Here is a 22,272-nt window from a genome sequence, read left to right as displayed (position 1 = left end):
GAACGGCGCCCAGTAAGCGAACGCACTCAATTCCTTTTGTCGGCTGCTCCCAAGGATAGCAAAATGTCCGGGAGTACATTCCCAGGCCGTCTCGGCGTAGATGTCAACCCATTTGGCGGTGATGGATTTGCTGCAAAAGGACAAGGGACCCCTGGATCTTTTGGCAAAGTTGAAGAGGAAGATGAGAACGATGGTCTTACATCACCGACTGCCTCCAGTTTTGTCTTTGAAAAGTCTCCTACTACAACCCTTGGTTCTCTGTTTGGAGGTGATGCTGCTGGAGAGGTGGGCCCGCCATCTTCATACAAGAACACGGGCTCAGAGGGATTCCCTTCCAACTACGGCTGGGGAAGACGAACATCGGTCTCCGCCGAGTCGCTCAACCCTACGGCTTCTTCCAATGAGAATTGGACGCCTCCTTTCCATCCCAAGACCGACGACCAGATACTACGGTTAAAGAAGTCAATCTCGGGAAACTTCCTGTTCAGCCATCTTGATGACGAACAAAGTGCTCAAGTACTCGGTGCTTTGGTAGAGAAGCCGATTCCTGCCAAAGACATCAAGGTAAGCCTCTCTTCTTTTTATGACCTTGCCGAACGTTTATTCATCATCCGACAAACGTACGCGACTAACATTCAACATAGGTCATTGTACAAGGCGACCAGGGCGACTTTTTCTACGTAGTAGAAAAGGGTTCTTTTGATGTGTACGTCAATCCTACGGGTGCCTTGCAATCTGGCCCGGATGGTCTTGGCAAGAAGGTCGCCACAATCGAGTCGGGTGGCTCATTTGGAGAGTTGGCCCTCATGTATAACGCCCCGAGAGCGGCCACTGTGATCTCTGTGGAAGCTGGCTGCAATTTGTGGGCTCTCGACCGCGTTACGTTCCGCCGAATTCTAATGGACTCAACTTTCGAGCGTCGCCGCCTGTATGAGAGCTTCCTAGAGGAGGTGCCCATTCTCTCGACTTTGACCAAGTATGAGCGATCCAAGATTGCAGATGCTCTCGAGGCGCAGAAATTCCCCGCGGGCACCACGATCATCAAAGAAGGTGATGCTGGAGAAGCCTTCTACCTATTGGAGAGTGGTGAGGCCGAAGCTTACAAGATGGATGTCCAGAACCCAGTCAAGTCGTATAAAAAAGGCGACTTCTTCGGCGAGTTGGCTCTTCTTAACGACGCTCCCAGAGCGGCCAGCGTTGTGAGCAAAACAGAGGTCAAGGTTGCTACTCTTGGAAAGGATGGCTTCCAAAGACTTTTGGGCCCTGTCGAGAGCATCATGAGAAGGACCACGTATGATCACGGAGTTGAAAATGTGGATCCTCTGCAAAATTCTTAAGGGATGAGGTACGATTTGACATTGGGGATGGCTTTATGATTGGTAGGCGTTAGATTGGTCACATTCGCTTGTTGTTGCAGATGACAACCACTGGCCTCGGTGGCTCGGATACCTTTTTTCTGCAGAGAGCGCAATCACACTTTTCAATGGTTTTGGCATATTCTACCGAAGCGATGTACTCATCGTCTTCTCTCCTCTCTCTCCTGTGACCAGCTTGCCCAAAATTTGTTTGCATGAAAGCATGCATAGAAGGTTTGGCTTTGAAATTCGACATCACAACTGGGAGCACATCTTGCTCAACCGTATATGTCAACTCCGTAGAACGCCATCCTATACAAGCACCAGATCCATCACTTGCAACGCCCTCCCCTCCCCTCCCCTCGTCCACCGCATCGCCTCTCCCATCTCAACGTCTCCGACAAGCGTGCCACTCTCTCCTCCATTACCCTCCATCATCATCTGTCTGTCCATTTTCTCGTACCTCTTTCTGCCCTCCCAATCACCACCACCTCACATCGCACCTCCACGCCTCTTCTCCAAAACCTCCCTCCTCAGCCCCTCGGCCGCGACCTCAGTCTCCAAAACCCTCCCGACGCCCCTCCGCCACGCCTCATCCAGGCCCCTCAGCTCCCCCGCGACGCCCTCCTGCGCCGCCCTCCGCTCCACCACGCACGCGTCGATCTCCGCCTTGCGGACCTCGAGCTCGCGCTCCAGCGCGCGCAGGACGGCCTCCAGCTGCTGGTTGCCGGCCAGCCACGCGGGCCGGCCGTAGAGCTCGAGGAGGTGCAGGTTCGCGAGGCGGTGCGTGAGGTGGGCGGAGGCGGTGGCGGATTGGGAGAGGGCGGTGAGCCAGGCGGTTTCGATCTCTTTGCTGTTGTTGTTGTTCTTGTCCGAGTTGGGGGAGGGGGAGGAGGGCGCGTCGAGTTCTTCGTAGTGGGCTGTGGTTATTGCTGCCAGGGGCTTTTGGGACTCGATGCGTGCGTGCTCGGCTTGCATCAGCGGGGAGAGGTTTGAGGGCTGGAGCGCAGGCTGCGAGGGGTGCGGGTTGGCTGGTGTGGTGGTGGTGAGTGCGTCTGCTTCGGCGAGGATCAGGGCGAGGGCTGCGGAGCGTTCGGAGGGGGTGGGCTCGCTGTCGATGTAGGGAAGGGACTCGTGGATGGCGTTTGTGAGGGGCATTGTTGCTGATGTGTGAGGTGGGTGTGGGTGTGGGTGTTTGGAAGGATTGTTGCCGTTGGGGGTGGTGTTGAGAATGGAGGTGGTGGGTTTTGTTCTGGGGAGCCGAGATACTCTTTTTTTTTCGGCGAGCGAGGCTGATTGATGTCGATCCAATGTCTCGGATTTTCAGACATTGACAATTCCAATCGTGGAGAGTCCGGACAGGGAACTTGGTTAGAAATGGGGGATCACAATAAAGACAATCCTTTACATGATACTCCCAATCTGCATCTAATTGTGAGGCTTCGTACATAAAACCACCGGGTGTATAGAGGATGCGTTCGTTGCCTTGCGCTCGAGGCTGCCAGTCCAGCCACAAACCGTACTGCTTGACTCCACAGCCAACAATGACTTGAAACATCCTACATACTTAGCCGAGGTCTCCCAATTCGCCTCGATCCTCATGGACAGAATGGAAAAACAGTCCCCGGAACTGAAGGCCGGTCCCTCAGCGTCAGAGCCAGAGCCAAAGCCTGAGTGGAGCTCCGGAAAGGAGAGTTCGCAGTGGCGAAGACAGAAGGGAGCTTGGCTGAAAGCTCTGGCTGGGGTCGTGATAGTGCTGCTTGGGTGCGCGACGTTGAAGAGGTGCTGGGGGAGCTCGAGCAGAGATGGGCTTCATGGAAAGACTTGGTCCTTGGATGCGAGTGAGGAGACGAGTGGGAAGGGGAGTAAATACTTGCTGGGTGTCGGCAAGGCAGATATCACTGGGTATGCTGTACCGGTACTCTGCTTGAATCTCCTGACGTTGATCCACGTGCTAATTAATGCTGTCTAGACCGGTTGTCGAAATCAACATGATGGGATATGCGGATCCCGAGCAAGTCGGCTCTGGACTCAGGCAACGTCTCTACTCTCGAGCCTTCATCGTAGGAGATTTGAAGCGTCCGGAGGATCGATTCCTTTACCTAGTCCTTGATACACAGTCTGGAGACACTGCAGTTAGATATGGCATCCTGGAAGGCTTGTCCAAGCTCGGACCTGAATTTTCGATGTATGCACAGAGCAATGTTGCCGTGACAGGAACCCATTCGCATTCTGGCCCGGGGGCTTGGTTGAACTACTTGCTGCCTCAAATAACCAGCAAGGGATTTGATAAGCAGAGTTATAGGGCTATTGTAGACGGTGCTATCCTCTCCATCGAGAGAGCTCATCGGAGCTTGCAGCCGGGATACTTGAGTGTGGGGTCCACGAAAGTTTATGGCGCCAATATCAACAGAAGCTTGTATTCTTATCTCGCTAATCCGGAGAGCGAGAGAGCAAAGTATAACGAGAGTGCCGAGGACGATGGCTCGGTTGAGAAAACCTTGACGCTCCTCAGATTCCAACGTGCCTCCGATGGCAAGAATACGGGTGTGCTCACTTGGTTCCCTACGCATGGGACTTCGATGTTGGGGAACAACACTCTTATCTCGGGAGATAACAAGGGCGTTGCAGCGGATTTGTTCGAGAAGAGCTTCTCGGTTGAAGACAATGTTGCTGATGGGTTTGTCGCTGGGTTCTCCCAGGCCAATGTTGGAGATACCAGTCCGAATGTTCTTGGAGCTTGGTGTGAAGATGGCTCTGGCAAGGAGTGTAGCTTTAGAAACAGCACTTGCAGCAATGGCAGAAGTCAATTCTGCCATGCTCGTGGACCCTTCTTCCGAGTCAAGGACAACGGAGCATCCTCTTGCTATGAGATTGGCAAGAGACAGTTCGAGCCTGCAAGGGCTCTGTACGATCATCTTGATGAGAAGGGAATACCCATCAGTGGACCTTCCGTCAAGTCATTCCACACATTCCAAGATATGTCAAATTTCAGCTTCCCTTTAGCTAATGGAAGCTATGCCCATACCTGTCCAGCGGCACTGGGGTACTCCTTCGCGGCAGGAACATCTGATGGACCTGGTGCTTTTGACTTCACTCAGAACGATCCTGAGTCTCCCAGTGCCTCACCTGTCTGGAGAGTGGTCTCGGGGTTGATCAAGGAGCCCACCGAGGCACAAAAGCGCTGCCACTATCCCAAGCCTATACTACTGGATGTCGGAGAGCTTCAATCTCCGTACCTTTGGACACCTAATGTAGTCGATATCCAAGTCTTGCGGGTTGGTCAGTTCGTGATCATCGTTAGTCCAGGAGAGGCTACTACAATGGCTGGTCGTCGCTGGAAGGAGGCCATTCAAAACTCTGCCTCCTCGCTTACACTGTCCGGCTCTTCGTCCGTCGATCCTGTAGTAGTTATCGGTGGCCCAGCAAACAGTTATACCCATTACATCGCTACACCAGAAGAGTACGGCATCCAGCGCTACGAAGGTGCTTCCACACTCTATGGCCCACACACACTAAACGCCTACGTCAACCTCACACTCAGCTACCTCCCCTACCTCGCCCCATCCTCCACATCCCGCCTATCACCAGGTCCCTCCCCACCCAACAACGTCAACCGCTCCCTCTCCTTCATCACCGGCGTCGTCTACGACCGCACACCCTACTTCAAAACTTTCGGCGCCGTAAAAACCGACGTCAGACCCGCCTACACCATCGGCGACGTCGTGTCCGCCACCTTCGTCGGCGCCAACCCGCGCAACTCCCTCCGTCTCGAGGAGACGTACGCCGCGATCGAGAAGCTCGTCCCGGAGCCAATTCGGTGGGAGAGGGTCCGTGACGACAGCGACTGGGCCTTGGTCTTCAGCTGGAAGAGGACGAGCAAAATCCTGGGGACCAGCGAGGTCCAGATTTTGTGGGAGACGGAGGAGTGGGCGGAGGCTGGGCGTTATCGGATTAGGTATTTTGGGGATGCGAAGGCGTTTGGTGGGACAGTTACGGCGTTTGAGGGCATGAGTGCTGAGTTTGTTTTGGCGTGAGCTGGGCAACTGAGCAGTGTGCAAGATTACAATGAAGTTATGGGTGACGAGGTTGCATGAATAGGACAACAGTACTACTAGTTGGGGGTTCAGGTCTGAGGGAATCAAAATATGAACTATCGCTTTCTCGTTTGTCACCGTGTTGTTTGTCGAGCATGGCCGAACGTTGGCCACAGCCAAGTTGGGTGGTGGATATATGAAATCAACATTACTTGACTGCATTGAAAAATACGGGAATTAAATCGTAATCTTTGGTCTCGCTTCTCTACTACAATATATCTTCTTGGCAAATGCATTCAGCATAGCCAAACGGCCGCAGTCGGATATATCAACCAACGCCAAATGACCACTAGAGCTGGGAAGATACGAAAACGCCACCCAGCTACGCAACGCCCGAATTTCCAGCCCAAAACTCCAAGATCAAAACTCCGTTCCATTCTCAGTATTCTGCTTCTTAGCTTCCAGCCGGATCTTTTTGCGCTCAGCCAGATCCTCCTTCCACTCGTCCTCGAACAGAGTCGGCTTCATCTTGGTGTCCTCCGGCTGAAGGCCCAGCTTTCTCACGACCTGGAAGGCGCCCGTGCCAACGCTCATCGTCTGGCCCATGATGATACACTCACTGACACCCTCAATGAGATCCGTCTTCATGCCCGCCGCGGCGTCAAACAGGTGATCCGGAGTCTTCTCGAAGGAGGCCAGTTGCAGCACACTGTCCCGCATCTTGGAGAGACCGAAACGGGTGATGCCGAGCACCTCGCCCTTGTAGGTCATGACGTCGGCTAGGAGCTGCATGTGTCGAGGGTCGATACCCATGTCGCCCATGACAGCACCAATTTCCGTAGCAATGGTGGATCGGGCTGCCTCGATGCCGAGAACGGTGTTCACTTCCATGATGCTGTTGCTGGTGACTCTTCTGCCGACAACTCCTTCCGTGGTCATGCAGGCGCGGAGCCCGTAACCCTCGACAAGGACAGTATGGACTGTTTCATCTTCGGAGACCTGAACGATGGCTCGAGTTGCGTCGGGGTAGCCAGAGATTGTGATGGTTGGCAAAGTACGCTTGAGGAAGTTGACGCGAAGGAGAACGTCAGAGCTACCATCGTCAACGTACGCCTTGTTCTTAGCGCCACGAGCACCGAGATTACCACCACTCTCAGATGTGACATTGACAAAGATACATTCGTGAGATACAGTGACATCGGTGCCACGGATCTTCAGCTTTTTGTTCATGCATATGGTCTGAGCAATATCCTCAACTGTGATCCCCAACTGCATCTCGTTGAGATAATCCAAGTCGACAGAGAGACAGAGAGTTGCAGCTTTAGCCGACCACATATCTTCGATAAAGCGGATGACGTCTGAAATATAAGTCTTCTCGATACGAGCCTTTACGATCCTTGCGACTTGAATTTCTCTCTCGTTTTCCAGAGGGCAACTGATAACAGGCGTACTGATAACTTTTGAGGCGTTGATGATTTCCTTGATACGAGGTACACCCTGGGTGATACTCATACCTGCGACACCAGCAAAATGGAAAGTCTTCAGGGTCATTTGTGTACCTGGCTCTCCAATGGATTGTGCCCCAACCGCACCCACCGCATGGCCTGGCTCAACATGTGCTTTGGCATATTTGCTTAAGCATAATGTGATGAACATTTTAAGAGTTGGGAGTGAGACCTTGGCAACTTGGTTCAAGTAGTCTTTCTTTCGCTGGTCGTCTTTTGAATCATCTTGAGGGGTGCCTAATCCTGGCGGATCCTTAAAATCGTGCAGTCCTACTTTTTGTCGTGCTTTGGCCAGGCGAGAAGCCAGACCATCCACGAATTTGGTAATGGTAACCAAGAATTCACGAGCGCTTTCAAATTCGTCGGTGTTGATTGGGGTGTCGTCATCATAAGCCAGTGGCTTGCCGAAAAGATCCTGTCTATCGTAACCTGATTTTTGCTGCGCCAGCAGATCAATGCATCGCGCGGTGATTTCATACGGCAATAGGCTTCTATCATCGTTGTTCCATGTCAAAGCTTCTGCGTGTGTCCAAGTACGCTGGAAATGAACCGGTACGGCAGAGCCTTCCATATCAACAGGATCCAGCTTATCGGCGCCAAATTGGAACTGAACAACAATACCAGACGAGTTTCGAACGGTATCATCGTACTGGGTCGACAAATCCTCCAGCGATTTCATCAATCTTCGGGACATGTATCCAGTCTCGGCGGTCTTGACAGCTGTATCGACCAGACCTTCACGACCCGAAATAGCGTGAAACAAGAATTCAGTAGGTCTGAGACCCGTGAAAAAACTATTTCTGACGAAACCTTTCGAGGGAGGTTGACGTGCATTCTTGGGAAAGTGTGGCAGAGTTCGGTCCTGGAAACCATCCTGGACACGCTTGCCTCCGATAATCTGTTGTCCAACAACTGCCACCATCTGGGCGACGTTGATGGTCGAACCTTTGGACCCGGATTTGGCCATGATGAGGGGCGAATTCCACTTGCTGAGTGTCGATATGCAATACTCACCGGCAGATTGTCTGACTTTGCTGAGAACACCCGAGATCACGTTCTCCAGAGTTTCTTCCATATTGCATCCTGTCGACTTTTGCAGCGTCCCATTCTGAAACTGCTGGATCAGATCCTCGCTCTGCGCGTAAGCCTTCAACACTAGTCTTGATTTGGCTGCGGTAAGATCTTTGGACGGATAGACATCGCTGATACCGATTGAGAAGCCCATGTTGGTGAGGTATCGGGCAGAAATCTTGGAGAGTCTATTCATGGCTAGAACAGCTTCGTCGGGACCAAAATCTCGGAGAATTATATAAAATATCGAGTCCTTCTTTCCGGATCCAACAGTGGTTTTGTCCATTCTGCCGCACATAACTTCTGAATTGCGGACTACCAACCAACCATCGTTTATATCCATGTCGGGACACTGTCCTGGTACGAATTGGTAGTCTCGGCATTTCGCATCTAGATTGACCTTCACAGGAGATTTCTTGTTTGGGCGCATCAGAGCGCTGAAGACCTGCTTCCCGGTCCAGAGTGCTTGCGGCTTGATGATAGCGGGAGGAGGCACATCGAGGTGGGTATTACCATCGACCATGTACATGCAGAGGTTCGTAAAGGTTTTGCGGTCAAAGAAATTCTCCTTGCTGCTTAATAGGTAAGCAGCAGTGATAAAATCCTGGGTTGCTGAAATGATCGGCTCTCCGTTCTTCGGCGTAGAGAGGTTGTTCTTCACTCCCATGAGGTTAATAGCTTCTGTCCGGGCCTCCTCAGTCTGGGGGACGTGCAAGTTCATTTCGTCGCCATCGAAATCGGCGTTGTAAGGATTACACACACACTCGTTCAGCCGAAAGGTTCTCCAGGGTCTGATCTTGGCATAATGGCTCATGATACTTAGCTTGTGAAGTGAAGGCTGTCGGTTGAACAAGATTATATCGCCGTCCTCCAGATGTCTCTCAACCACATCACCAATTTTCAGATGCTGAGCTTCGATTTCCCGGCGAGCAAACTTCAGCGAAATTTTGTGATCCGAGCCCTTCTTTATGATCTGCTGAGCACCTGGATGCTTCGAAGGGCCATTTCTAACAAGCCGCCGTAACTTTTCGATATTGTTCTTCTGGGCACGCTCCGGGTAGGTCATGTTCATAGCAACCAAGATGGGTACAGCTACTTGATCAATGCCAAGATTTGGATCTGGAGAAATGACTGTTCGCGCCGAAAAGTCCACACGCTTTCCTGACAAGTTTCCCCTGAATCGACCTTGCTTTCCTTTCAGACGCTGGCAGAATCCCCGCATTGGTTTTCCGTTGCCCTTATCTTGGAGACCAGGAACATCGCTATTCACGTATAGAGCAATTGCTGTTTGGAGGAAATCCCATTGCTCCACGATGGTCTGGATTGGTTGTCCTCGTTGCAGAGCTGCTCGAATCAAGGAGCTGACCTGGACTATTTCTCCGAGCTTTGTAGTGAGATCATCTTCAGTGCTTGCATTCTCTTGGGCAACAGATGGTCGAATGCAGATTGGTGGGGCCGGGACAAACTGCCAGATGAACATTTCAGGTCTCCCCTCCAAGGGATTGAGACCAAGAAGCTCGCAGTCACTAGGTGTGATCATCTTAAATAGATTCAAAACTCTCAGTGCGTTGAGATCATCCATAGCCTTCTTCATGTGCTTCTCTAGCTCCGGATTTGCCTTCTTCGCCTCCTCGAATGACTTTTGGTATGTAAGCAAGGATGGCGGGGGGACCTTCTTCTGGGCAGTAGATTTGTTGAATGCTTGATATTTGTCGTGGGCTAACTTGACAATTCCGACCTTCCGGATCTGTCCATTAACCGCATCGCAATAAGGGCATGTTCTAGCCTTGCGACATTGCTCGTTGATCTTCTTGCAAATCCTTGTACGTTCCAGATTATCGATCCCAGGTTTTCGAAGTCGTTGAAGGAAGCTTCGTCGTTCGGTATCGGTGAGAAGAACACGAGCACATTCCTGGCCGCTGGATCAGTTCAAGTTTCTGTTGAGATTCTGAGTGGCATACCTTGCAGATTTCCTGCAGAAATTTCATAGTCAACTTCAGGTACCCAATGTGGAAGACCGGCAAAGCCAATCTAATATGACCAAAGTGACCATTGCAATTCGCCAGAATATCGCCGCAAGTCCCGCAAGTTCCATTCTTGCTCGAGGTTCCCTACAAATAACATCAGTCAATAATCCTACTGTCCCTTGTGATCTGTCCTCACTAGTCTGGGATCCAAGGGCCCATTGGGCATGGGTTTCCGCATCTTTTCGACATCGTAAAGCAGGGTATTCGAGACTTCGAGGACTGCTTGATTGACGATTTGAGTATTGGATCTAGGCTCATGTTAGACAACCGCTGAGACGCCGCTGGGGAAAACCTACTGGATACCAAATTTGAGTGACGAAAATTCTGCACGGCGTGTTAGCTGTCGCGGTTCTCCAGCAAGCGCTAGGAAATATTTACTCTTGGGCACATTGTCAACGACTTGCGCCTTGACAATTCCGCTACCGGTCGAATTGGCCTGCATCGCGGTGTCGCAATAATGCGAGTGGGTCGTGAGAGGTTTTCAGTTTGCGATTCGAAGAGGGTCATAAAAATTCCATGTTTCGTGGTTGTGAAGTTGTGTAGCTCTACGGAGTAGGTGACTCCCTGCGAGCCAGCCTCATGCGAAAATCTTAGCTCCATGGTGGGGGACGCGGCCGCAGCGGGGTCACTAGGTTAGCGCCTCGACCGGCGACAAGCGAGTAGTTATCAACAACACCTTGATCTTCAAGGACTGCACACTGGAATTGCTCAAAGATCAAAGAGGCATGGGGAGAAATTAGGGGGCAGACGATACCAATTGGGTATGAGATAAAGAATTTTGTCTTTCGTATCTTCAATGCAGATAAGCCGAGGCCTGGATTTCCTCTCCCCTCTCGTCGAAGCTTTTTGACGGCGCCTGGCAGAAGCGAGCAGCGAAAGGCCTTCTTGCCGAATTCGTGATATATATCTGTTTTCCGATTCTTCGTGAGATTACAATCACCTCCACAGAAAGAATCTCTAGCGATGTACTGCCGCCTTCAAATTTACAGCAATAGACGTCAAATACCTTATTTACAGACGGTTCCTTGCAAGTGGACATCTATGTTTTTGAAAGTCCACCTCTACCAAACGTCGCCTGCCTCAAGCTGACTGCACGTGATAATATACTGGATGGGTAATTGCCGATGATGATTGTCATCCAAAGCAGATAGTAGCGGACCTGTGCAAGCAATTCGCGAACTTTCCTAACTCCATAGCCCAAGTCATTCCGCCCGGGAAGGAGGTTGCGGGGCGCTATATCTGGCCAAGCAGGCAGGCTATGCTATGCTATGCTATGCTATGCCATACTATGCTATGCTATCAAGGGTCTAGTCAGCTACTTTGAATGTCCCCGAGCGATTTCGACTCTCACTGCGCCATGCAACAAAACCAGAACATGCTATCCACTCCAGGAAGTAGGCTGTCGATGAAACATTCACTCTCGGCTGCTAGACGGCTTTAGTAACCGAGAAGTCGACTGAATCCTCCATAGACTATTTGATCATTTTACTCTGACTGCGAAATGCCACAGATGCTAGGTGACGAGCTGGACTTGGCCAATCGGCAACAGCAAGCCGCACTGGTAACATGTGGCATTCAGCCTGATCATACAAAGCTCCCGCGCTCGTCATGCGACATCACCTTGCTCACCTTAAGTTAAGTATGTATGAAGAAATTTACCCAGAAATTTCGGGGAAACAAAGGACTAGTGAGTACAATTCTGCTACTACGCTATATGCTTACCATCCTCCCCTCCTCGCAAAGCTAAGAAAGCTCGTACATCAGTGACGTACTGCAAGCCCTCCAATAACGGTATTAGATGCATAAGATCATTGTCCGTCGGATCACTGATCCAACCTTCTATGGGTATCGCGTTGTCTGGTCTTCTGTTAGGTGTATTTAGAAGAGTTTGGAGTTTGGTTTACCTTGATGAAACATATAGCTGAGAGGGCTATTATCCAGGATCATGACCTTGCTCAGATCCGGTTCCACAGAGCTCAAATCCTTTATGAAAGAGCCGTGGCGGTATGTACAATGCTGTCGATAAAATCGACCAGAGAAAAATTTGCGTTCCGTTTCTAGGAAGTCTATGACAGGGTCTGCGTATTCCTGAACAGACGCTGTGAAAATGACCAGGTTGTACCACTTACAAATCTAAAAGGTGTCAGTGTGTTCGGGTTGCATGAATAAACTACTCACTCGTCGTAGAAAGTCGTCACAGTGTGGTCTCTTGTGAACGTAGTAGAGAATCGGGTGCTGAGGGCCGGGAACGGCGTTCTCACCAGCACCAACAACCGTGTTGAGCTTAACTTCGACCATATGGCCAGTACTCATCCGCCCTCCCTTTGCCATGCTATGAATCAACGTTTCGTCAAGGTCAAGAATCAGGGTCTTCTGGAAATTTTTCATGCTAGGCATATCTGAGAGTGTGTAAGATGGCTGACGGCGGGGAATGAGAGGCCTAGGCGGCGCTGGAGCACGAGGATATTTGGTCATTAGGAGAGAAGAGGCTGGGGACGTAGGAGACTTGAGAGTCGCAGGTGAAATCTCCCCGGCAATAGCACCGGATCCATTGCTCTGTGTACTTGTTGATTGTGTCGTTCGATGCTTCCGATGCCGCAAACTATCTTCATTATGGAGCTTGATGCGGATAGATCTTCTTGCAGGGGCAATCTCATCTGCGGTTTTTAACGATTTCGAGCGTGCATGACGAGCACTACTAGAAGACACGCCCAGTTCTGCTTCGCTCATGAATTGATCACGGTCTGACTCAGACTCAGACGAAAGGCCTGAGGAGGATGAGTTCGACAAGAAGCCCTTCCCTTTCGCTGTTGTCCCCTTCCCACTTGCGCTCTTACCACCATTTTGGTTACCGCCAGAATACCCCTCATCCGAAGAAGTGATTCCCAGCGCTTGCGCAGTAGAGGCAGGCCTTGATCCCATTTTTCGCATCCGAGAGAAGGGCGCAAAGCTTCCCCGTTCGTCATAGAGACATGCTATGAGGTACACACCTGGCGCAGCTATTGTGGAAAGAAGCCAGCGGATTGATTCGATAAAAACGGCCGAGATTCGTTGAGGGGTGAGGCGCCATCCTATACCCTCCTGATCTTTATTTTCGGATTCCTCTTTCTCTAAGAGCGTTGTATCTTCATCGACATGTCCACCACCGGCTGAGCCGGCTGTTGTAGCATCTCGCAGGTACCCAGATTTCTCGTCAACTAAGTCCTCCTGCGAGTTCCTCTTTGACTCCGACCCACTCGCAGAAGAGAATATGTTCCCGTATGAGTTACTCCTCGAGGGTAAAGGAGTCTGCGGTGGAGACACTCGCGCCGAGAGCCTGTTCAGAGAGTTCATCGTACTCTCAGAGCCATAAGGAGGTTGCGATTTTGTTGACAATGTTGAGCAGCGCTGGATGATGCTTCAAGAGCAAGTAGAGCGCCGCAGCCTCTGGATATCTAGAGAGCAGCCCGCAGAGAGGTAACTGTTTTTCACGCGCCTCGTTTCCGGGCGCTGAGAACGCGATTGTCGGTCGCAGTCGCCGCCCTACGTAAGCTGAGCTGTTCGAGTGCTCGGAGCTTTAGAGGGCGCGAGTGGGATGCTGGCGAGGGTCAAGACGTCCAGCGCAGAAAGAAATAGACTCCGAACAAAGAACGGATTCTGGAACAACTGTTGAGCTTCATGTGTGAGAAGACAGCGAAAGGGTGCAGTGTACCGTATGTTATGGATGGACATGTCCAAGAAGATCCCTGCATCGGAGGCCGGGGCGCTACTCGTACAGTACACACTCACTTGTAGCTCTTGATTCACCTTGGGAATTTATTCACCAGTCAGCCAGTGACACATTCGATTCACTCACCCCTCTGTCCACGGATATTAAAACTACAAGTAAATTTCCTGACACTGATCATCCTACTGGATCTTAAGCACCTCAACAAATTCTCAAGCCGTTACCAACTGCACATCACAGATTCCGGAAAGATATTCTACGCAAATTCCCAGAACCCACGACATTCCAACTCCCGGCTTCGAAAGCCAGCAAACACACATGCCGTCAATACAGACTGGCTACGCGCCAAACCTGGGCATATTTCTGAAGTCGCTCAAGGCGTCGTCGCTGGAGTCCTCCATCGAGAACTTGATTTCGTGCGTCCTCCTACCCCCCCAACATGGACGCGATTTGCAGCTAATATTCGTAGGCTTCTCAAAAGAAGACAGATCAAGAACTCCAGGCCGTGCGCAATAGCGACAGCTCATCTGCTGCTTCGCGTCGTCGCAAAACATAAATGGGTAGATATCGGAAAACTGTTGGTGCGCATCCAAGAGGTTGGACAACGTCTAATCGAAGCGCAACCCCGAGAAATGGTCGTAGGGAACATAGTCCAACGAGTCTTGGGAATGATTAGGGACGAGGCGAAAGAGGATCGAACCGAAGATGGTAGCGATTCGGCATCGAATTTAGGCTCTCCACGGGAAGAAAAGAGCAGCTTATCGGAATTGGCGGATTCAAATAGAGACGACTTATTTGGCAGCAGATCTGTAGCAGCACCTAGGCCTCCTTTGACGACTTCCCATCAATCATATGCGGTCCTGAATGGCATCCAGGTCGCGCAGTCGATGTTTAACCTTCTGTCGGCTACTGCATCACCAACATCCACTCCGACAGGACTGTGTTCACCGAATGGAAAGACTTCTTTCAACGCTTCTTCTCTGTCACAGCGAATTACCACTACTACGAAGGATTTGAAGGCAGAGGTCGTCAGTGGGATCGAAGAGATCATTGATGAGCTAGACCAGGTAGACGACCAAATCGCGGCCTATGCGCAGGAGCATATCCATTCAAACGAAGTTATCCTTACACACTCGTCTTCACTCAGTGTGCAAAAATTCCTACTCAAGGCAGCGGAGAAGCGCAAGTTCACCGTCATAATTGCGGAGTCCTACCCAAATGACCACGAGGGTACTCATTCTGCAGTAATTGGAAAGCTCAGACAGGATGAAGACGGAGATGAAATGAGGCCAGACACTTTCTTGAAACCACTGTCTGCTGCAGGAATTACGGTAATCCTTATTACTGATGCTTCGATTTTCGCTATCATGTCCCGGGTCAACAAGGTCATCCTGGCTACGCACGCTGTCATTGCAAACGGGGGTTTGATAGCTGCTGCTGGCGCACGTATCATCGCGAAGGCTGCTAGGGTACACCGGACACCGGTCATCGTTGTTAGCGGAGTTTATAAGCTCAGTCCGGAGTATCCATTCGAATTTGAATCTCTCATCGAGTATGGAAACCCAGGAAGCATTGTCGGATACGACAATGGAACTTTGGTGGAGAACCTGGAGGTCGACAATCCAGTGTATGACTATGTACCTCCCGATCTGGTAGATCTGTACATTACCAACCTGTAGGTCACGATAGGTCACGATATTTCTGTTGAGTTTCACTGCTAATCCCTAATTTTAGAGGCGCACATGCTCCATCATACCTTTACAGGATTGTCGCCGACCACTACAAGACAGAAGATATCAACTTCCACAAGCCTGAATTACAGTTTTGAGCAGGGTCCTTCTACGGGGTCGCTACACTTGCCAGCAACGATAGGCAAGTCTTAGTACGCTGCACTTGTGAGCTTGTCGGTACGAGTCAATATCAAGGTCGCCTGGACCCAGCTGGGCATGGAGCAGTCGTTCCCCGTGGACCATAGTCAGACGAAGAAAGGGTCACTATGCTCGATAATCAAGCCACAGGACTTCTGGCCGAGCAGATTCGGCACTTCTGCTCCAGAGCCCAGTCTTTGCAGCCAGTTGGAGATGGTTGTACTTGGGGGCTCACTAGGATGCTGCTATCGCATCCAGACCAGGTATACCGGGATAGGACCACAATTTGGCTGGCATTAATCGAGCTTCGGGAACCATTACCTTCGCACCACCGTCTTCTATTTGAAGACAAACTCGGTACCATTAACAAATTCAAAGGCATTGGCTTTCACGAGAGATACAATTTCAAATGTGACAGCCGAAAACGAAAGTGAAATTCGAGCTTTTTTTAAAACAAGATTCGTAATTCCACCTGTCAGCTCAACTGACGAGAATTGCAAGCGCAAATCTGTACGCTGCATGACACTACGTGGAAAGACTTCATCCGCGGGTGATCTGAGGACAAGTGCCTGTAGCTTCTCATGATTGATATTTGTTACTCCGTAAAAAGGGTGGGTACGCTCTACAGGGGCGCGGCTATTGTTGAACGAATTTCAGCGAGGAGAACACTGCTAGAATATCGGCAATTTGAGCCCCCTTCAGCTGCAGCTGGCTTGTCTGGGGGGAACTTACAAAGGCAAAAAAAGTACCATCTCGACTCTCATCTCACGTTCATCGCTGGCCTGTGCCTCACAGTCTTTCCTATCTCCGACAAATTTCTATTCACGTACAGTTCGTTCACAAGACGGCTTCAAGATGGGCCCTATTTTTGCAGGTGCGAATAATTTCTCATCTATTTTTGTATATCCTGTTCGGCTCTCCGTCTCAGTCTAGCTTATCTTCATGAGACATAATACTTCCATTTTCATGATATACCATGCATGCTGTAAGTACTAACTTCGAGCTCAGATAATGATGGGTTCCGAATTGGAAAGAATGGACTGAGAGTAGGTATACCATTAACTCTTCTCTGGGATGCATAATCAACGCGAGACAGGCGGACAGCAGTGGCTTCAGACTAGGAATCTTGCTCGTTGCTGACTCGAACGGCTTTAGGCTAGGTGGGAGACGAGGGCTCAACGCAGATGAGACCGAGTCGAGCTGAGGCGGAATATCTTGGGGACGTCGAGAGCCCCGAGATGTAGAGAGGAGCAACCATGACTCTCAAGGTCACGGTGGTCGCTCACGTTCTCACGACGAACGTCGTAAAGGATGTGGGGGGTCTCTATCACCTTCTAGTGACTCTAGCTCGTCAAGTACAAGCTCTTCAGAGTTGGACCTGTCAGTAGGGTCCCTTCCCGACAATGAGGACCTCAAGAACCAGCAGCTGCCCGTCGTCAAGCAGTGCTTGATGGAATGGCTGAATCAGCCGATCACGGAAGAGATTGTGAGAAATATGCGACCAGAGATCCATTTAGCGAAGGAGGATGTGTCTCTGCAAAAAGGCCGAGATTTGTAAGCCCTGAGAAAAGAAGTCAACGACTTGACGAAGATCTTTAGAGACGCAAAAAGGGCACAAAGGAAGGAGCGAAGAGACGCGAGAAAGGGACGAAGATTGGTACGGAAAGCCCCGAGAAAGGAGCGACGTTTATTGAGGAAGAAGGCGAAGAGATTGAAGAGAGAAGGCAAAGGAAAGGGAGGGGACAAGAGATGCGGACCAACAGGCGCTGCAGGGACTGGCCCTCCTTGGATGTCCCGCGGAGTACCTGGACCTGATGCCTCGCCTTCAGACCCAGCAGGTATGGAACCAATACCGAGGGCAACTCCATTCGTGCCTCCTCCCACTCAAGCACCGAGCTCTCTGTCCGGTCGGTTGGTATCAACTCCATTCATGAAAGGTCTATCTATCTCTTGGCAGAGGAGGTAGTCAAATGCCGCGTAAGCCTCCTGGAATTGCAGTAGCGCATACCGGCTGGCCCTTCGATCAGAAACGAGCCTACCCAATGCCATCTATAGAAATTTCGGAGCAGTTGCATGACCAAGCTCTGCAATTTGAGAGATCAGCTGAGCTGAAAGAAGCCAGGGCCATCGAGTTGCGGACTGCTGCTACCGGGAAAGACATAAGCGAGAAAGTGAAGCTAAAGATGGATGAGGGGGGAAATTTGGAGGAGGCGGAGATGTACAGAAGGGAAGCTAATAGGCTGAAAGCGGAGCCTTTGTATTTGGATGGGGAGATGGCGAGGGAGTTGCAAGAGGATATTGAGATTCATGCGCGAGGGCAAGAGTCAGGAATTATACCGGGGCCATCCGTCCAATGATAACGACGATATGTGCTACGAACAGGCTGGGAGTTTATAAATTGAGATGAATGGAAAGCGTTTCTTTGCTGGAAGCTTAAGCTCGGCTCAGATACCTAACATGTTAATGCTCATGATCTGAGGTTTCGCCAAATCCCTCAGTAACCTCACTCCCACCGTATTTTCAATTCGCAACCTTCATCTCTCGTCCCTGGCTTCCCAAACCATCATCTCCCAGGAACCTCAAGCAACACACCACCATCAATGGCAATCACCTCCCCGTTGACATACTTGTTCTTCGCCAGGAATATAATCCCCTGCGCCATCTCCTCGTCACTACCCGCTCGATTCGCAGGCACATGCCCCTTCTCTTCTATCTTCTCATCCGGCAATTCGCTCTTCTGATCCGCACCACTCTCCCCCGTCGTCATCTCGCTCGGGAAGTAGCCTGGCGCAATACTGTTCACTCTGATCCCCGCCTTCTTGAACTCATACGACATCAGCTTCGACAGATGGACCGTCGCGCCCTTGGCGGCGTTGTAACTGAAATGGCCTTGCGCGTGTCGCATGATGCCTGACATGGACGAGATGACGATGACAGAGGCGGACAGGTGACCGTGGGACTCGCGGCCTGCTTGGAGGAGCGGGAGGAAGGCCACGGTCGTGAACTGTAGAAGCCCACTGTATCAGCTTACCATACTTGCTTCACACTCTCCAGCCTCAGTTGATCATGAGACCTACGTAGACAGCAGAAACGTTGGTTTTGAACGTATCAGACCACTCCCCGAAGCTCTCCCCCTCAAACAACGTCTTCTTCAACTCCGTAGCCTTCTCGCTCTCCGGCTCTGCCTTGGGGCCCGAGATGCCGGCGCTGCAGACGAGCAGGCTGAGGTACTTCTCCTTCCCCTCGATCTCCGCGACGAGCTTCTCGAGGTCTTCCTTTTCGGTCACGTCGCAAGGTCCGATGCTGCTTTCTTCGTCAGCCATTACACTCCACGTTGAGGATGCCTGGGAAGGGAGCATCGTACGGGATGATCTGACCGCCCAGGGAGGGCTCGTGGGTTTTGGCTGCGTTCTCGAGAGCTTCCATGCGGCGGCCGGTGATGTAGACTTTCGCTCCGTTGGCTGCGAGCGCTTGGGTTGCCCTATGAATATCAATATTGCTCATTGTACACAGAGCCAAGCGGAAGTAAATCATCTTACATCAAGCCAATTCCTGTTCCGCCCCCTGTGGTGAGACACACATGGCCTTTCATGGAAAAGAGGGCTTCCGCTCTCAGGTCCTTGGTTGCTACCATAGTGTTCTTCTTCAGACCGAGTAGTGGTATTTGAACGAAGAAATATGGATGCAAGTGAGTTTTGGTTCTTGCTCCGATGTTTATTTTTTTCTAGTCACGAAATGGATCATCTTGCTTTTTGACAGCTACCTACGTCATGATCTGGGGAAGCACCATTCTCAGGTTTTAATACCCGTGCATTGACGTCCACCCTGATGTCACCCACCCAATCACAGTCGATAGAGAGATACACCTGCACTAGTCCTAGTCGCACCTTCCAAAACCGATCAATCTCTTAATGGAGTCGATCTCCGACAAGCCCTTGAGTACGCGAGCGCTTCAACACGAAGAAGTAGAAAAAGGCGAGTGTGAGTCTCTGTTCCCAGCCAGTTGATGTGTCGGCAGTAGTTTATTTGGTCTTCATTATACGATCTATCTATGCAGGTTCAATAGACCTTCAATATATCGCCTCGTGTCAACGCCGATACCCTGTGCTAGCTTGCCCGGCCCAGATGTCCAGCCAGCTTCAGAGTTCACCATGGAAGAGCCGCTTGGAAATCTGCTTGTGAACCTTGCTGCGGCGTGGTCGCTCGCCCTTCGTATCAAAAATATCTCTTTATCCTTGGGCACAAACTCAACGTAGGTATTCTCGAGGAAAGGGTGTGCAGGCCCCGAGATTATACTCGCACCGAATGTGCTCGTGCCCTGGGTGCTTAACAACGGGCCCACCATCTGACTTTCTGTGCTGTCCTCTTTCACAAGAGACGGAACACCACGCTCCAAGCTGGAAGGAACCTCAGGTGGATCTGGGTCGGGGATTTTTGTCCATACAACCCACCATCCTCGACTTGTCTTGCAAGTACGCTCCACTGAGGAACTGTCGGTAGTGGTCGCGACATAGGTGTTGACGATTTGCATATGTGTATTCAGTGCATCGATACGAGACCACGGCAAAGACCCTGTGGATGACTGCGGCTGAAGCGGATCCGGAATATTGGGAATGGTTGAATTGACAGTCAGGAGTTTCGGGTCCCAAACAAGATCGTATATCGGAGTGGTAGATTCATCAGTGGCGCTTACTTCTGGCATGGATGCTCGGTATGCTGTCGAGAGAAGCAGAGGTTTTATGAGAGAGCTGATCTGATGGTGTAGGGAGCGGTAGAGACTCGTCATTGCCAATGCGTCCGATCTCAATTCGAAAAGAAACACAAAAACGAAAGGCTTTTTCACATAAACCACAACCCGTAGTTTCTTTGTCTTGTTTCGATCCTGACTTTCAAATGAAGTCTTGGAGGTGCCAGTATGTTCAGATCCATCGACCGTGGATTGAGACTGCTTGCGGGCCCCTAGATCGATACTAATCTCAGTCTCAACTCGGGCATCTTCATCCCTTTCTAATTCGAGGGTCAAGGTTCGCAGTAATAATCTAGAATTTAAGTCCTCTTCTGAGCGGCTCGGCAAGCCTTCAGGGTTGACGTCAGAAGTCTCTATATCGTCTTCATCGATGTTTCCCAGGAGTCCGATCAAAAAATGGCCCGAGGATCCTGCCTTCGTTGATGTTTCAGTCGTGCCATCGATTCCCGGAGAATTTGGAACGGTTTGAAGTGTCTTCGATAAGTCTGTCGCGCGCTCATGCTTCCTAAGAGTATCATTTGGGGTTGAGCCTAGTGACCAGTGTGTCCCATAACCAAATTTCAAGTATTGAACGAGTCTGTTCCCTATTGCGGGTGAATCACTCTCGGAACCTGTAAAACTAGATGGTCCTCGCTGAAGAGATGTTCGGCGTTCGTTGGACATCGGGCTAGCAGCTGTATCATCACTATCATTGACTGGCATTGGTGGTACAGCAGTCATCAAATCGGGGCGCAAAGGGCTCTCGTGGCGCAAAGGGCTCTCTCTGTGAATCTTGTCACGGATAGTCAGGCCGTAAACCTGTCGTGCTTTCTTCTTGTCAGGAGACTGGACTGCTCTCTTCAGTGCCAAATCCTTTCTCATCTTCTTCGATCGGCGGTTGGAGCTTGGGTTATCAATCACTCCATATGCGTAAGGCCCCCATTTGTAAAGGTCCTCGATCCAGTGCGAGACATCCCGGAGCGATTTTCGTGATAATGCACCAGTCCCAAGGAAAATGGCACCGTCCTCTGCATTTGGCTCGTTTCCAGAGCCAAGCCACGGCTCCGTTGGGCCGTTCTCTTTTGAATCTTTTTGGTGAGACGTTTCTGTATCACCGTCGTCTGCCTCCCCAAATTTGGACACTATGACATCGACAAGTCCTTCAAGTCGGCCAACAAAGCCTTCAAGGACCTCTCGTTCGCCACTGCCCCGCTCCTCCTCTCCGACACCCACGCCGAGTTCCCCACAAGCGGCAATTTTGATACCGCCGTAGAGATTGTTGGCTGGATTGCCATGCATTAGCACGTTCCACGTCGTGAGGAATGTATCCCAATAGCGGCCCAGAATCCCAACGAATTTAGATCTTCTATAACGGACGAATAGCGCACTCATCGAGGACGCATGGTGCAGGAGAAAAGTTGAGTGTGCTCGCAGCAGGTCACCCAGAAGCAGTATGGCTGGCTTGACTTCGCGAGAGGAATATTCCAGTGGTTCAGGCTCTGTCTCCTTGCCCTTTGCAGTGGCTGCCTTTGCTGTTGGGAGAACCGTTAGGTTGATGGACTGAAATAGATGTAATTAGCAAGTCTGTTTCTATCCGCTGAGGGATGGCATCTCTGACGGCCAAGATCCACCACCCGGACTCCAGCTCATGGAGAACGATGCGAGACTTCTCGGTCTCTACTGTATCCACCGCCCTGCCATCCGAGAAACTCCTGCCAAATTCCACCATGCCCTGCGCAAGGCCAACCTGCCTCAACTGCTCATTATTCTGCTCCCGTTCGTCATCATCGACAGTCTTGTTGCCGGTACTCGATCGCTCTTGGCTCCTCCCTCGCAGCCCAGGTGTTGAATAGTATACGATCTGATCTTTGACTGTCTCGTCTGTTGCGCCCAAGGAAGGGTTGTAAATTGCCAGAAATCCTAACTGGGCGGGAACAGCCCGTCGAGGGTTCTCTGTAGTCGACGACATCGCATGCT

The 22,272-nt window shown here is 51.0% G+C and overlaps 8 protein-coding genes across 8 annotated transcripts; 3 read left to right on the top strand and 5 right to left on the bottom strand.

Annotated features, from left to right (window-relative positions):
* Positions 1–63: 63 nt before the first annotated feature.
* L3040_001337 (uncharacterized protein) lies at positions 64–1,337 on the top strand (the record flags this gene model as incomplete). Its single annotated transcript, XM_007292891.2, has 2 exons — positions 64–564; positions 645–1,337. The coding sequence occupies 2 exons, from the start codon at positions 64–66 to the stop codon at positions 1,335–1,337; spliced, it is 1,194 nt and encodes a 397-aa protein (XP_007292953.2).
* A 510-nt stretch (positions 1,338–1,847) lies between these two features.
* L3040_001336 (uncharacterized protein) lies at positions 1,848–2,513 on the bottom strand (the record flags this gene model as incomplete). The annotated part of the gene is made up of 1 exon (XM_007292890.2): positions 1,848–2,513. One exon carries the CDS (start codon positions 2,511–2,513, stop codon positions 1,848–1,850), a length of 666 nt encoding a protein of 221 aa, XP_007292952.2.
* Positions 2,514–2,964: 451 nt separating this feature from the next.
* Positions 2,965–5,392, top strand: L3040_001335 (uncharacterized protein; the record flags this gene model as incomplete). The annotated part of the gene is made up of 2 exons (XM_007292889.2): positions 2,965–3,260; positions 3,328–5,392. The coding sequence occupies 2 exons, from the start codon at positions 2,965–2,967 to the stop codon at positions 5,390–5,392; spliced, it is 2,361 nt and encodes a 786-aa protein (XP_007292951.2).
* Positions 5,393–5,812: 420 nt separating this feature from the next.
* On the bottom strand, positions 5,813–10,437 carry L3040_001334 (uncharacterized protein; the record flags this gene model as incomplete). The annotated part of the gene is made up of 5 exons (XM_007292888.2): positions 5,813–9,880; positions 9,930–10,079; positions 10,132–10,243; positions 10,292–10,319; positions 10,374–10,437. The coding sequence occupies 5 exons, from the start codon at positions 10,435–10,437 to the stop codon at positions 5,813–5,815; spliced, it is 4,422 nt and encodes a 1,473-aa protein (XP_007292950.2).
* Positions 10,438–11,508: 1,071 nt separating this feature from the next.
* Positions 11,509–13,328, bottom strand: L3040_001333 (uncharacterized protein; the record flags this gene model as incomplete). The annotated part of the gene is made up of 4 exons (XM_066156705.1): positions 11,509–11,553; positions 11,755–11,852; positions 11,900–12,128; positions 12,174–13,328. The coding sequence occupies 4 exons, from the start codon at positions 13,326–13,328 to the stop codon at positions 11,509–11,511; spliced, it is 1,527 nt and encodes a 508-aa protein (XP_066012732.1).
* A 691-nt stretch (positions 13,329–14,019) lies between these two features.
* Positions 14,020–15,529, top strand: L3040_001332 (uncharacterized protein; the record flags this gene model as incomplete). The annotated part of the gene is made up of 3 exons (XM_066156704.1): positions 14,020–14,117; positions 14,171–15,376; positions 15,436–15,529. 3 exons carry the CDS (start codon positions 14,020–14,022, stop codon positions 15,527–15,529), a joined length of 1,398 nt encoding a protein of 465 aa, XP_066012731.1.
* A 2,603-nt stretch (positions 15,530–18,132) lies between these two features.
* Positions 18,133–19,203, bottom strand: L3040_001331 (uncharacterized protein; the record flags this gene model as incomplete). Its single annotated transcript, XM_007292885.1, has 4 exons — positions 18,133–18,573; positions 18,647–18,872; positions 18,934–19,050; positions 19,109–19,203. The coding sequence occupies 4 exons, from the start codon at positions 19,201–19,203 to the stop codon at positions 18,133–18,135; spliced, it is 879 nt and encodes a 292-aa protein (XP_007292947.1).
* Positions 19,204–19,614: 411 nt separating this feature from the next.
* On the bottom strand, positions 19,615–22,264 carry L3040_001330 (uncharacterized protein; the record flags this gene model as incomplete). The annotated part of the gene is made up of 2 exons (XM_007292884.1): positions 19,615–21,855; positions 21,914–22,264. The coding sequence occupies 2 exons, from the start codon at positions 22,262–22,264 to the stop codon at positions 19,615–19,617; spliced, it is 2,592 nt and encodes an 863-aa protein (XP_007292946.1).
* Between the last annotated feature and the right edge of the window lie 8 nt (positions 22,265–22,272).

This window comes from Drepanopeziza brunnea (assembly GCF_022702325.1).
Source record: "Drepanopeziza brunnea f. sp. 'multigermtubi' strain 214-2 chromosome Unknown ctg2, whole genome shotgun sequence".
NCBI lineage: Eukaryota > Fungi > Ascomycota > Leotiomycetes > Helotiales > Drepanopezizaceae > Drepanopeziza > Drepanopeziza brunnea.
The sequence above is the reverse complement of the archived record's forward strand: the minus strand, read 5'-3'. Positions and strand labels throughout refer to the sequence as shown.